The sequence below is a fragment of the Gorilla gorilla genome, chromosome 10 (genome assembly GCF_029281585.2).
Source record: "Gorilla gorilla gorilla isolate KB3781 chromosome 10, NHGRI_mGorGor1-v2.1_pri, whole genome shotgun sequence".
Taxonomy (NCBI): Eukaryota; Metazoa; Chordata; class Mammalia; order Primates; family Hominidae; genus Gorilla; species Gorilla gorilla.
Genome location: NC_073234.2, coordinates 138,404,616 through 138,418,713, shown reverse-complemented (window position 1 = coordinate 138,418,713; position 14,098 = coordinate 138,404,616). Strand labels below are relative to the sequence as shown.

Here is a 14,098-nt window from a genome sequence, read left to right as displayed (position 1 = left end):
CATGAGGTCTGGTCCAGGCACGCTGACCTGAAGATGAGGAGGGCACAGGCGCTGGTGTGGCCTGTGCTCACTACCACCAGAGGACACCCCAGCTTTGCCCGAAAGCTCCCGGAGCCCTTGTTTTTCCCCGGCAGTCATGTAGCACCCTTCCCTCCCCCTCAGCACAAAAAGCCACAGAACAGAGAAAGTCTATCCAGGGGGCCTTTAATAGCTGAGAAGTGCTGCTCTTTCAGATAGGGGTGCCAAGCAGGCCGGTGACCCCAACCTCCACCCCCTGCCCCTGAGAAGAGACTGGGCTGGGCCAGAGACCAATCCACGGGGGAAAGGCCACCAGCACCCATCAGGCTTCCCACTGGCACCCTGAAACCTGCCCAGGCCGGGCCGCCAGCGCCGTCCACAGGCCTTGGCCAGCAGGGGCCCTCAGGGAAGCAACCCAGCTCGCATCTGGAAGGCCAGGCCGTCCCCTCGGGTGGCTTGCTGGGGAAGAAAGCACACAGGAGGAGGGGTACATCACAAACAGAGCTGGGGGCGGATGGCAGGCAGAGGGGCCACACCCACCTTGTTGATCTCTCTGTGTCGTTCTTTGGTTACGATTTCCTCTAGGACCTCGCCATCTCCCTTAATAAGCCTGGGGGTGGGAGGGACTCCGTTCAGCAAGGAATAGGCAGGTCCCCTAATGCCAGAGGAGCAGAACCACAAGCAGCCGGCAGAGGGGACCCAGGGCTCCCGCCCCGCAGCCTTGAGTGGACAGACCCTGGGGCCTCACCCACTCTCCCTGATGAAGGCAGTGGAGCTGGGCTCTGCCTTGCCAGCCTCAGCCCGGCCAACAACAGCCCTTTCAAGAGCCTCCTCCAGGCCCTTCCAGCCCCTGCAACTACTTACTCCAAGTGACCGTATTTTTGCCCACATTTGTCCTTTTTCAGGCACCAGGAACCCAGCCCGGCCCCACTCCTCCCGAGAGCACACATCTTCAGCCAACACTCCCAGATCCTGTCGTGTAAGTCAGGCCGAAAGCTCCCCACCTGGTGCGCCCCGTCTCGGGGTCCACCACCTTGCGGATGATGCTCTGCCGGGCATCCCACTCCTCCTTGGTCATGGGCTTCATGGCCTGGATTCGGGACTTCTGCTCATCCGTCAGGACTGGAAGGGAAGACAGAGGTGGTGGCCAGGCCTTGGGAAGGGACCTTCTCCCTCTCAGGTGCTGGGCAGCACAGTACCTGGGCCATCCTCTTCCTCCCCAGCTGATCGGTGCCACTGGTCCAGCGAGGGGCCTGGCAGAGCCTCCACCTGCTGTGCTTCCGCCTTCTCCTTGCCCTTCTTCTTCAGCTTCTTCCTCTTCTTCTTCTTCTTCCTCCTCTTGTCCTTGTACTTCCCCCGCTTCTTCCGGCCATCACTGGAGGAAGAGGAGGAGGACGAGGAGGAAGAAGAGGAGCTAGAAGAACTGGAGGAAGAAGAGGAGGAGCTGGATCTTGGTCTCCTCCGGGCCTTCTGCTTGCTTCTCTCTGTGATGCAGGGAGAAGGTGAGGCTGGAAGGCCAGGAGGGTAAGAGGTAAACCTTCGTCCCCTGCTCTGGCCTGGGGCAGGCACAGACCGTCTACAGGGTGAGCGCTTCCTGAGGGGCTTTCCAGAACAGAGATGGAGCTTCCCAGAGGAGCCCCTTCCCGGCTCCTGCGGCGCCTGGCCCTCACATCTCAGGCCCGGCTGCACAGAGGCATGACTGAGCGTCCCCGACCACTGCTCGCCCGACTTCCCCAGGAAGTAGCTGCGCCTCCTCTCCCCGATGCCTGTGGTCCTCACCCTCCGCCCCAGGGGCCGTGCTGGCCTTGCGACCTTGGGATGTGGAGGCCGAGCAGTTCCTCGAGGCGTCCTTCCTGCTCTTCTTCTTTCTCTTTTCCGACCCCCGTCCCCGGGACCGGCTGCGACTCCTCGAGCGCTTGCGGGAGCCGACGTGAGCCATGGCGCCGCGGGCTGGCGACGGAGAAGACGCGCTTGAGCCGAAGCCCCCAAGGCCGGCCGCGGGCGGGCCCCAAGGGTGGCTCTAGCGGGGCCGGGGCCTGGCGACGCCCAGTAACCGTCACCGTCCCGAGAAAATGAGCGACCCTCACCCACCCCCAGCGCTGGGGACCCCGGTTTTCTCCGCCGACTCCAGTCCCCGCAGCGGTGCCTGTTAAAGGCCCGCCCCCGCCCGGAGGCCCCACGCCTGCGCTCCCGGCTCCAAACCCCTGGGAACTGGCCGCCGTCCGCCGCGAGTGGCGTCTGGGGCGCTTTCCCGCGCTCTCCTACCCTCCAGCCCCGCGCCCTTCGCGGCCTCGCCGCCTCAAGGGGGCCCCCGGGGCTGCTCCGTTCCCACCTCGACCGCCCTGCGGGCCGGACAGCCCGCCCCGCGCCTTCTCGGGAGGAAGCGGCGGCGAGGAGGCTTCCGGCCGGGGCGCTGCGCGGGAGGCTGTCCGGCTGGGAAGCGCGGCGCCGCTGCCTTTCGTTCTGACGCCCCACGTTCCGTCCCGGGCGCGCCCACCTCCCGCAGAGGCAAGCAGGGGCGCCGGCCCTCGAGCTCCGCAGCCCCTCACGCCTGTGTCTGCCGAAGCTGCGCCCGCTTCCAAGGCTGCCCTCTCGGCGCACGCCCGCAGCACGCACGCCCCCGGTGCCCTGGGAAGAAGGCGACCCTCGCGCGCGCCGCCCTCCTCCCCGGCTGGTCGTGCCCTCTCCATACGACTGCGAGCTCCAGACTGAGGCGCCCTGGTCTTTCCGACGCGCCCACCCAGTGACTCAGAGGTCGCAAACTCGTGTCCATAGGGGCCAGAAAGATCTTGGCAGTGAGTGCGGGCATGGACCCCAGGCCCATCCGGAAGGAAGCCGGGATTCTGCTCCAGCTGATCCGTGCAACGTGGCATGGGGCTGGTGCCCCACCTTCCCAGGGAGACCAAACTCAAGACTGCAATATTGAAGCCCCCTGACTTTCAAATGTGTAACCCAAAGCGTGGCTGTGCGCTTCATCCAATCTCGGGCCCCCAAGTTGCAACTCTTCCACAATAACGACAGCCGCAAACACAAAGGGATCTTGCAAAGCACTTTATATACGTCAGCGCATTTGACTCCCAAAACAGCTCTAGGAGGTAGGTGCTAAATGAGGAAACGAAGGCACCAAAAGGTGAAGGCTCACCTAAAGCCACACAGCTGGAAGTGGCAGAAGCAGAATGGGAACCCGGGCAGCCTGGTTCCCGGCCCTGCCATTCACCCCTCTGCCATCTAGAAGATGCTACTGGTGGCCCACCCGAGTCCACTGGGGGTGATGCCTGCTGCTGAGGGTTCACATCTGTGCTCTCTGGAGGCTTCCCTTGGCTACTGGAAGGCACCCTGCCCTGGAGATAAGTGTCTGGGAAGTTATTCACTCCTCTCTGGCCCCCTCATCCAGGAGCCAGTAACCACTGGTGTGGGCACACTGTGGTACCGTGGGCTCTGCCTGGAGCTCTCCGTGGGGCCAGCTAAGGCTGGACGTCCTCTGAAGCCACTTCCTTGCCCAGCTGCTCCCTCCCCTCCCCTGCTTCCCTGACTCCCTTGCTGAAGCCCCATTCCAGACTCTGCTTCTGACAAACCTGAACTAAGGCAGCATCTTTGCCCAGAGAATGACCCAGAAGCTGGCACACCCTTGAGCCAAGAAGTGCAGTAGGCTGCGGGGATTTTATTTCTGCCCCCAGACCAAGGCAACGGAGCCCTCACCTGCCTGCCACCCCCACACTGGGCCCAAGCAAGCTCAGGTGAGCACACACACATCCACCGTGGCGGGCTCCTCTCGGGTGAAGCCATCACCGAAGCCCTCATCGTCCACCAGGTCGGGCTCACGGCAGCACATGGGACAGAGGCTGTTGCGCACAGCAGAGGCTCGGAGCCAGACGACAAGGTTCCAACGCTCACCAGTGCCCAAGGGCCGGGCCCCATGCAGCTGGCCGCCACGGTGGAGGACACCCTGGCCCACCACGTGCTCCACCTCCAGGGGCTCCGTCAGGGCTGTGGGTGCCTGCAGATGGCATGACTCAGGCCTGGGCACTCACAGCTGCCCCAGGCCCTGCCGCATGGGTCACACACTCACCTGGAAGAGGCCCCCAAAATACAGGGCGCCCCCCGTGAAGACCTTGCCCAAGGCTACATTGAGGGTGAGCTCGGCATTATCATAGTGGCAGCCCAGCTCGAGGTCCTGGCCCGGTGCGTATTTGACCACAAAGGCCCGGTGGCTGTCGAGCCGGCCCCCGCCACAGTCAGGGTACAGCAGGGCCATCAGCGGCTGCAGGAAGCGCTCCCGCAGTGGTGTCATCAGCGGCTCGTCCAGCCCGAGCTCGTGCAGCAGCACCTGGGAGGGGATTCCTGGGGTCAGCAAGGAAACTAGAGGGCTGCAACCCTGGGGTACCACTCCACGGTGATCCCACTGTGACCTTCTTTCGCAGCCCGGGCAGGCAGCCCATCTGCAGAACCTCTGACACTGCCTCCTGACCCCAGCCACCCCCTCCTCTGCCACCGGCCAGGCCTCACCCACCCCGTAGTTGTTCATGGTGTTGGGCCTCCCCTTAGGCATGTCCGACTGCTCGAAGTGCTCCAGCTCTTCCAGCAGGGCCTGGCAGAAGGGCGCTGTGAACACAGGCACCCGGTAGATGCGCTTCTTCTCTGTGGAAGGAGGGATGGTCTGTTGGCCTGAATGTGGCCGTGGGCCGGCCAGGCCTGGGCTTCAGTCTTCCTGTTTCATCACCTGTGCCATGAGGATGAGGCCTTTGCTTTTCAGGGCTATTGTGATGACTTAAGGAAGTAACATGAGGAGCAGGGGAGGCCGATTCCCACGCCCCCCACTTATGCCCGGAACCTTTCCCCAGACTCTACAAGTGTCCACAGGGCTGGCCCTGGGAGCTCACATATGGGTCCTGAGGCCCAGAGAGGGGAAGGAAGTAGCCCAGGGACACCCAGCAGGCCAGTGACTGCCAAGCCGGGATCACAGAGCCAACTTCAGGCTCTCTCTGCACCTCCTTTCATCTGATGAGCCACCGAAGTCTGTACCCCAAATCAGAAGTGGCTCTGGGAGCCTCTGTCCCCCAGCAGGAAGGCCAGAAGGGGCTGTTCTTTCTTGCTGGGCCCTGAGGGGGAAGAAGCCAGGCTGAGAATGGAAACCTAAACATTTCTTGGCGGATGCACCAATGCCCAGGGGTGCAGGGCTAGTGTGCCCACGATGGGACCACGTCGCAGCCTAGGCCCTGCCCCAGCCAACAGCCTCAGCACTATCTCAGCTGCCGGGGAGTGGAAGGCAATGAGGAGAGCACCCCAAGGCTGGGAGGAGGGGGATTCATTCCACCCATGACCCCCAACAAAGCATAGGCTCCATGAGGGGAAACTTGTATCTGCCTCCCACAGGAGCCCCTAGCCCAGGCTATCAGTGCCAATAAGAATAGGAAACACTTTCCAAACACTACGTGCGGGCCCTGTGACAGGCGCTCTAAGCAGATTAACTCACTTGATCGTCGCAGTGCCTTAAGAGAGGGGGTTACTGTTGCTCCCATTTTACAGATGAGGAAACTGAATCAGAGGTTAAACAACACGCAAACCTCCCTTGCCCAGCATTTCCTGCTGGGTTTAGCCAATAAGTGAGCCCAGCAGGAAATCCGAAGAGAAGTGGGGCATTTCTTGCCCTACTTGGAGTTTGGCATGGCTGCAGGCCTCCGCCCAGAGCCACAACTCCAGGTGGTAACTGCTCCCCGCTGTTGCCAGCCCTGGGGGGCCGGGCTTTGCCATTCCTTACTGGTCCCTTTATCCTGCCCATACCTGTCTCAATGGTCCCTTTAAGATCTTGGATCAGCCCTGTTTGAGTGTGCCAGCTGTCCCACACATGACACAAATACCCACTATTTGCTGGATGAGGGCACGAAGGAAGGGTGAAGGAAAGAATGAAGATACCAGGCTCATGGCAGGTATTGAATGAATGAATGCGGATGTCCTGCTCCTGGCAGGTTGGTCCCACTGACCCTTCCAGCTCCTGCTGGTTTGGTTTTTGGAGGCAGAGATGGTGGCTGGAGGGACCCCAGCATCCCACACCCAGGTTTCCCAGGCTGCCATTCCCTGGTCCTGCCAGGTCTCAGGGCCAGGACCTCACCCGATACTGTCTCCAGCCGCTGGAGAAGGCCCTTGAGGTCTGCGCCTGGGGACACGCTGTACTCAGTCACGGCCAGGAACTCGGGGGCCAGAGCTGCATCCTGGGAGCAAAACACACCAGCTGTGGGGCAGGCAGCACCCCCAGCCCTGGATGCTACCTCCTCTTTCCAGTACCGGCCTTCAAGCACTCTGGCTGGCTGGTACCTGCAGTGAGTTGTAGACCTCAGGCCGTGCCGGGTGGTAGGAACTCGCAATGAGGGCTTTCCTAGCTGCTGACTCCTGCCCCAGCCGCCGCCGCCGCTCCACCTCCTGCTCAAGCTGGGGTGGCACAGGGTTGTTACCAGGTGGGGCCTCCCATCCTGCTGAGGCCACTGTACAGATGAAGAAACTGAAGCCCAGAACGCCAGACAGGGCCCAGGCTGGAAGCCAAGTCTAGCCTACACTCCTGAATCTATCTGGGTCAGCTGCAAGTTCCAAACTGTTAGCTGAAAGGGACTTCTAGAAGGGGACCCATCCTGTTTCAGGCTGCCCCAACCTGAGCCTAGCTGGGATGAGAACCCCTAGATATACCTCAACCATCTGGGCCCACATAGGGACAGGAGACAGTCATGGCCAAGTCCTGTGTTCCAGAGGCTGCTGAGGACTCTCCTGGGAAGCTTCCCACCACTGACTCCAGGGGAAGGAGGAGGAGGGAGCGGGGCAGCAGCCCTGGCAGCAGCCTGCAGGGTATGTGGTAAGGTGTGAGGAGCCCAGGGGCCTGGAAGCTGTGGCTGGGATCACATCTGCTCCTGCTGTAAAAGCTTGGGCAAGTGATCCCTCTTTAAGCCTCAGCTTCTCAATCCAAAATGAGAGTGGTGCTTGTGCTTATCTCGCAGAGCTGTTAAGAACGGCATGACTAGGCAACTTAGCAACTTAGCATTTCCCCTTCTCTCTCCTGGTGCCAAGACTCAGGTGTGGAGGGATGAGTGGGGTCAGGAAGGAGGAAAGTGAGGGCCTAAGTGACCCTTCAGGGATCAGGGACTGAGGCTAGGCTCAAGCTGTGTCCTCAAGCTGCGGACACAAATCTAACAAGGAGGAGCTGTGCAGGGGCAGGGGACTGGTACCTCTGCTAACAGCTGCTGGAAGTCCTTGGCGCTAACACAGCCTCGGCTGCGCAGGATCTGGGAGCAGAAAGAACACTGAGCATGACTGTATGACCTGAGGAAATCCCTTCACTCTCTAAGCCTCAGTTTCCCCTGCTTAAAATGGGGAGAGGAGCCCCGACCTCAAAGGATCATGGAGAGAATGAACTGCGGAACCCTGTCAAGCTCAGGACAGGGCTCCGGGCTGGTGTTGCTATGAGGCGGCAAGCTGAGCCCGGCCCTGTCCTAAGCACCCTACATGCGTGTTCATTCCTTCCTCACAACCTCACAGGGAGATACTATTACCCCTTTACGGTGAGAAAACCGAGGCAGAGAGAGGCCGTCATTCTTGTATTTGAAGATGCGGTGCGCGGCGTGCGCAAAGCAAACGATCCTGGGACGAACTTCCCTCCTCCACTACCCCTCTCTGCCCACTGCTCCGTAGGGACGACAGCGGCCACTCACCGGGCCGTAGTCCCGGCGCAGCTGCTGCTCGCCTCGGAAGCGCACGTGCAGCCCATAGCGCGCCACGTACAAGTTCTCGGTGCAGAAGCAGGCGCAGCGGCAGAAGCGCCGCGGAGCCCCCACCGTCGCCATAGTGAAGCACCCACAGCCCTACCAGCTTCCGTAGAGAGACTTCCGGGCACGCCCCCAACCGCGGGAGGCGCGGAACCAGCGGCCAAGGGGCCGCTCTAAGTTCCCAAGGGCGGAAAAGGACGAAGACGCACCTCGCCAGGAAACGGTCTGCGGAGAAAGATGCTCCTGGGCCGGGTTGGGACCCGCGGCCTCCTCGTTCCGCCTCCCAGTTTTCCCACTACGAGGCAGGGACTAATGGCTCCACTTTACAGACAGCTGAACTGGGTCGCGCCTTCACAGGACGGGGAGAGGAAGGGACTCGGAGCCCCAAGGCCTTTGACTTAAACGCCGACCCCCCTTCTGCTCGGAGCTCGTGGAGAACCAGCCGAGCCCACGGGGAAGGCTGAGGACAGTTTAAAGAGCTCGGAGGTCCGACTAGTTCCCGCTGGTGCTTCAATCATCCAGCCCTGTACATTTCAGTTTGGATTTAGCATCTACCCCGGGTCCCTGCCTGGCGCTTCCGGTCCCTCCGCCACAGTCTGTTGGATTACCTCAGATTGCCCCAGTGAGTGTCTCCGCTAATACGCTCCTTCTCGCATTACTTCCGGTGGCGTTCCCAATGGACGCGGGAGGGCGGGGTCAGGTGTGGGAGGGCGACGGGGAGTGGTCTCACCGCAGCCAACAAATGACAACTCTTGCAGACCGAGCCTCTTCTCTCCCCGGACCTTTGCTCGGGAATCTACCAGCATTAAACCTTTGAGCTAGGTACTGTTATATCACCGTCTTACAGATGAGGAAACTGAGACCCAGAGAGGCACAGGGACCCGCCGCAGGTCACACATCCAGTAAGGGGCAAATATGGCGTTTGAACCCTACAGCCTGCCCTCTGAGTTCCCCAGTTAACCACCACAGGGCTTCTGGGAGTGGTGGGAGTATGTGGGATTTGGGGTTTTCTCGTGCAGAGCTGCCCGGCCCGAGAAGGTGTTTAACGTTTTACAGTCGTCTTGATTGCCCAGTGATAGTGAGAGGCCCTGCTATCTAGGAAAGGATCCATTTCCCCAGATCAGTGTTCATTACCCGCCTAACTGCCCTTTTTCCCCAGGAGGCCCAGGGCAGGTCGGCTCCCCAGCCACCCACCAGGCAGGCCTGGCACATGCAGCACCCCACCCCACCCTCACCCCCTCTCCGTTTGCAGCAGTTTGCAAGATGAGCGTGTTGTACCTATCAGTTTATTTATTTGTTTATTTATTTTTTGAGATAGAGTTTCACCCAGGCTGGAGTGCGGTGGCGCGATCTCCGCTCACTGCAACCTCTGCCTCCCGGATTCAAGCAGTTTTCCTGCCTCAGCCTCCCGAATAGCTGGGATTATCGGCAGGCGCCACCACGCCTAGCTAATTTTTTTGTTTTTTGTTTGTTTGTTTGTTTGTTTTGAGACGGAGTCTTGCTCTGTCGCCTAGGCTGGAGTGCAGTGGCACGATCTCGGCTCACTGCAAGCTCCGCCTCCCGGGTTCACGCCATTCTCCTGGCTCAGCCTCCCGAGTAGCTGGGACTACAGGCGCCCGCCACCAGGCCCGGCTAATTTTTTGTGTTTTTAGTAGAGACGGGGTTTCACCGTGTTAGCCAGGATGGTCTTGATCTCCTGACCTCGTGGTCCCCCTGCCTCGGCCTCCCAGAGTTTTTGTATTTTTAGTAGAAACGGGATTTCGCCATGTTGGCCAGGCTGGTCTAGAACTGAGACCACTGCGCCCGGCCTGCTTATCAGTTTAGATTGGCCCTCTCCATGGACCCTCTCCTCCTTCCAGACACTCTGGGCTCAGTCACCGAAGGGAGCAGCAGCAAGAAGAATATTTACCAGCAAGTACTGAATCAACATGTGCTGCCAGCCAGCACTGACATGTATCTTTGTTGACTGCTTAAGGTATTATTATCCCCATTTTACAGATAAGGAAACTGAGGTGGGTACAGGAATCTGTCTAGAGTCATAAACCTAGTGAGTAGCAGACCAGAATTAGAACGCTCCGGAATTAGAGTATCTTGATTCCAGAGTGGTATGTATATGCGTATGTGAATATATGTATATGAATGTGCAATCATATGTATATGTCTGTATATGTGTATATTTACACATACTTTAAAAATTGACATAGAGGCCAGGTGTGGTGGCTCACGCCTGTAATCCTAGCACTTTGGGAGGCTGAGGCCAGCGGATTACCTGAGGTCAGGAGTTCGAGACCAGCCTGGGCAACATGGTGAAACCCCGTCTCTACTAAAAATATAACAAAATTATCCAGGCGTAGTAGCACACGCCTGTAATCCCAGCTACTCGGGAGGCTGAGGCATGAGAATCGCTGGAACCCAGGAGGCAGAGGCTGCAGTGAGCCGAGATTGCGCCACTGCACTCCGGCCTGGGCGACAGAGTGAGACTCTGTCTCAGAAAACAAAAACGAAAAAGTCAACATAGAGCACTGGACACTGGGTGTAACCAGCACCCAGATCCCAAGCAGAACATTCCAGCCCCCGTAGAAGCGCCCCTGTTATTTTTCTCGACTGCTTTCTATTCCCTTGAGTGAACATTCCACAAGTCATTGACCCATTCTACAGCTGACAGACATTTACGCTGTTTCCAGTTTAAAGACATTATGAATGAGGCCGGGCCCCGTGGCTTACGCCTGTAATCCTAGCACTTTGGGAGGCCAAGGCGGATGGATCACGAGGTCAGGAGATCCAGACCATCCTGGCTACAAAAAATTAGCCGGGCGGGGTGGCTGGCGTCTGTAGTCCCAGCTGCTCGGGAGGCTAAGGCCGGAGAATGGCGTAAACCCTTGAGGCGGAGCTTGCAATGAGCCAAGATTGCACCACTGCACTCCAGCCTGGGTGACAGAGCAAGATTCTGTCTCAACAAAAAAAAAAAAAAAAAAAAAAAAAGACATTATGAATGAAGCTGCTATGAACATTCTTTTTATTACGATAACACCTACATAATGAAATTTACCATTTTAACCACTTTTAATAGATTTCCTTTTTTTTAAGATCAGTTTTAGGCTCACAGCAAAATTGAGTAGCAAGTATAGCCACAGCACACACAGCCTCCCCCACCATCACCATCCCACACCAGCCAGTACATTTGTTATGGTCAGTGAAGCCACACTGACACCTCATTATCATCCAAAGCTGGCAGTTTACATTAGGATTCATATATTCTATAGTTTTTGGCTGGGCGCAGTGGCTCACACCTGTAATCCCAGCACTTTGGGAGGTTGAGGTGGGCAGATCGCTTGAGCTCAGGAGTTCGAGACCAGCCTGGTCAACATGGCAAAATCCCGTCTCTATGAAAAATACGAAAATTAGCTGGTTGTGGTGGTGCACCTATGATCCCAGCTACTCAGGAGGCTGAGGTGGGAGAATCACTTGAACCTGGGAAGCAGAGGTTGCATGGGCAGAGGTCATGCCACTGAACCCCAGCCTGGGTGACAGAATGAGACCCTGTCTCAAAAAAATCATTTAAAATTAAATAAACATATTCTATAGTTTTTTTGTTGTTTTTGTTTGGTTTTGATTTTTTTTTTTTTTTTGAGATGGAGTCTCACTCTGTTGCCCAGGCTGGACTGCAGTGGCATGATCTCAGCTCACTGCATCTTCCACCTCCTGGGTTCAAGCGATTTTCCTGCCTCAGCCTCCTGAGTAGCTGAGATTACAGGGGTGTGCCACCACACTTGGCTAATTTTTTTTTATATTTTTGGTAGAGACAGGGTTTCACCATATTGGCCAGGCTGGTCTCGAACTCCTGACCTCAGGTGATCCACCCGCCTTGGCCTCCCAAAGTGCTGGGATTACAGGCCTATAGTTTTTGACAAATGTATATGGCATGCATCTACCATTACAGTATCATATGGAGTAGTTTCACTGCCCTAAAAATCCTCTGTGCCCTGCCTACTCACCCCTTCCTTCTCACTAACCCTTGGCAAACACTGATCTTTGTACTCTCTCCACCGTTTTGCCTTTTCCAGAATGTCATATGGTAGGAATCATACAGTAGGGAGCTTTTTCAGATTGCTTCCTTCTCTTAGGAATGTGCATTGAAGGTTCCTCCGTGCGTCTTCATGGCTTGATAGCTCATTTCATTTTAGCACTGAATAGTATTCTATTGTCTGGATGTACCACAGTGCATCCATTCACCTGCTGAACGACATCATAGTTGCTTCCAAGTTTAGGCAATTACGAATAAAGCTTTATTTTATTTTATTTTTGTTTATTTTTTAGTCGACAAATCATTTTACATGCTCATGGGGTATGTAGTGATGTTTCAATACATATAATGCATAGTGATCAGATCAGGGTCATGAGCATATATATCATCTCAAACATCTATCATTTCTTTGTGTTGGAAACATTCAATAGAATAAAGCTTCCAGGCTGGGTGTGGTGGCTCACACCTGTAATCCCAGCACTTTGGGAGGCCGAGGCGGGTGGATCACCTGAGGTCAGGAGTTCTAGACCAGCCTGGCCAATATGGTGAAACTTCATCTCTACCAAAAATACAAAAATTAGCCAGGCGTGGTGGCATGTGCCTGTAATCCCAGCTACTCGGGAGGCTGAGGCAGGAGAGTCACTGGAGCCTAGGAGGTGGGGGTTGCAGTAAGCTGAGATCACACCACTGCCCTGCAGCCTGGGTGACAGAGCAAGAGTCCATCTCAAATAAATAAATAAATAAATTAGCCGGGCATGGTGGCAGGCTTCTGTAATCCCAGCTGATCGGGAGGCTGAGGCAGGAGAATCACTTGACCCCAGGAGGCGGAGGTTGCAGTGAGCTGAGTTCATGCCATTGCACTCCAGCCTGGGAGACAGAGTGAGACTCCATCTTGAAAGTAATAATGATAAAGCTTCTATAAACATCTGTGGACAGATGTTTCTGTAGATGTAAATTTTTACTTCCTCTGGGTAAATATCACGGAGTGTGATTGCCTGATCATGTAGTAAGAGCATAGTTAGTTTTATAAAAAAACCTGCCGAACTGCCTTCCTCCCTAGCTGTACTGTTTTGCATTCCCAGCAGCAATGAATGAGAGTCCCTGTTGTTCCTCATCGCTGACAGCATTTGGTGTTGTCAGTGTTCCAGATCTCGGCTATTCTAGTGTGTGTGTATTGATATCACATTGCTGTTTTAATTTGCATTTCCTTTATGGCATATGGCATGGAGTGTTTTTTCTTTTTCTTTCTTTTTTTTTTTTTTTTTGAGACAGGGTCTCTGTCGCCCAGGCTAGAGTTCAGTGGTATGGACACAGCTCATTGCAGCCTCAACATCCCAGGTTCAAGCAATCCTCCCACCTCAGCCTCCTGAGTAGCTGGGACTACAGGCATGTGCCACCACACCCAGCTAATTTTTTAAATTGTTTGTAGCAGCTGGGTCCCACTGTGTTGCCCGGGCTGGGTTCAAGTGATCCTCCCACCTTGGCCTCCCAAAGTACTGGGATTACAGGCATAAGCCACATTGCCTGGACTTCCTTTTGTAATAATAGCTTTATTGAGATATACTTTACATACCATACAATTCACCAAATTAAAGTGTACAATTCAAGAGTTTTTAGTATATTCACAGAGTTGTGCAACCATCACTACAATCAACTTTTAGAACATTCCTCACCCAAAAAGACACCGTATCCATTAGCAGTCACTCACACAATGGTTCTTAGTCCAAGTTTACCAGAGCCAGTCTCTGTGACTAGGCTGGGGATGCAAATGGGACCACTCAAGCCAGTTGGCTGCCACACGGCAGGGGGCGGGGGTGGAAAGGATGCTGGGAAGGCAGTGACTGGTGGCCCACTCACCTGTGCCTCACCTGTTTCACCCTCCCCTTGTCACAAGGCTGACAGCCTCCTGCAGTGCACCTGTCATTGCAGCTTACCTTCCCCGCCTCACCAAGCTCTCATTCTAAGATTGTTTCAAGTGCAAGGAGAGTGGGCCAGATATGTGAAAGGGATGCAGTGGCCCATCCTTGCCATCCTTGCCAAGGATGAGAAGCCCATCCTTGGCAGAGGTGACAAGCTATGCAAAGGTACAGAGAGGCCGGGTGCGGTGGCTGATGCTTGTAATCCCAGCACCGTGGGAGGCCAAGGTGGGTGGATCACCTGAAGTCAGGAGTTCGAGACCAGCCTGGCCAACATGGCAAAACCCCATCTCTACTAAAAGTACAAAAGTCAGCTGGGCGTGTTGGTACATGCTTGCAATCCCAACTACTCGGGAGGCTGTGGTGGGAAGAACGCTTGAACCCGGGAGGTG

General features: G+C 56.2%; 3 protein-coding genes across 27 annotated transcripts in view; 1 reads left to right on the top strand and 2 right to left on the bottom strand.

Moving 5' to 3' along the window:
• Nucleotides 1-187: 187 nt before the first annotated feature.
• ARL6IP4 (ARF like GTPase 6 interacting protein 4) lies at nt 188-4,300 on the bottom strand. 7 transcript variants are annotated; one of them, XM_019038329.4, is made up of 6 exons: nt 2,351-4,300; nt 1,798-1,968; nt 1,218-1,526; nt 1,023-1,140; nt 559-628; nt 188-477 (listed from the first exon to the last, which is right to left on the bottom strand). In XM_019038329.4, exons 1-6 carry the CDS (start codon nt 2,889-2,891, stop codon nt 421-423), a joined length of 1,266 nt encoding a protein of 421 aa, XP_018893874.1. In that variant the 5' UTR covers nt 2,892-4,300; the 3' UTR covers nt 188-420. The 7 variants fall into 7 exon arrangements, with proteins under 7 accessions (XP_018893874.1, XP_018893875.1, XP_018893876.1 ...); XM_019038330.4 differs by having other exon boundaries at nt 1,218-1,502; XM_019038331.4 differs by having other exon boundaries at nt 1,831-1,968.
• OGFOD2 (2-oxoglutarate and iron dependent oxygenase domain containing 2) lies at nt 3,054-8,377 on the bottom strand. 7 transcript variants are annotated; one of them, XM_004054094.5, is made up of 7 exons: nt 7,713-8,377; nt 7,230-7,286; nt 6,331-6,444; nt 6,128-6,227; nt 4,529-4,656; nt 4,088-4,345; nt 3,054-4,015 (listed from the first exon to the last, which is right to left on the bottom strand). In XM_004054094.5, the coding sequence occupies exons 1-7, from the start codon at nt 7,842-7,844 to the stop codon at nt 3,752-3,754; spliced, it is 1,053 nt and encodes a 350-aa protein (XP_004054142.3). In that variant the 5' UTR covers nt 7,845-8,377; the 3' UTR covers nt 3,054-3,751. The 7 variants fall into 7 exon arrangements, with proteins under 7 accessions (XP_004054142.3, XP_018893881.1, XP_055214283.1 ...); XM_019038336.4 differs by having other exon boundaries at nt 7,976-8,054; XM_055358308.2 differs by lacking the exon at nt 7,713-8,377 and adding an exon at nt 7,554-7,660.
• Nucleotides 7,901-14,098, top strand: part of ABCB9 (ATP binding cassette subfamily B member 9) — a 47,615-nt gene continuing 41,417 nt past the window's right edge. For 3 of the 13 annotated variants that reach the window (XM_055358294.2, XM_055358299.2, XM_055358291.2), the window contains exon 1: nt 8,424-8,588. The gene's annotated coding sequence lies outside the window, so the exon portion shown is untranslated. Of the gene's footprint in view, nt 8,389-8,423; nt 8,589-9,625; nt 9,742-14,098 lie in introns of those variants that run through there. The other 10 variants (XM_063694453.1, XM_063694450.1, XM_063694451.1 and 7 more) reach the window with 9 other exon arrangements.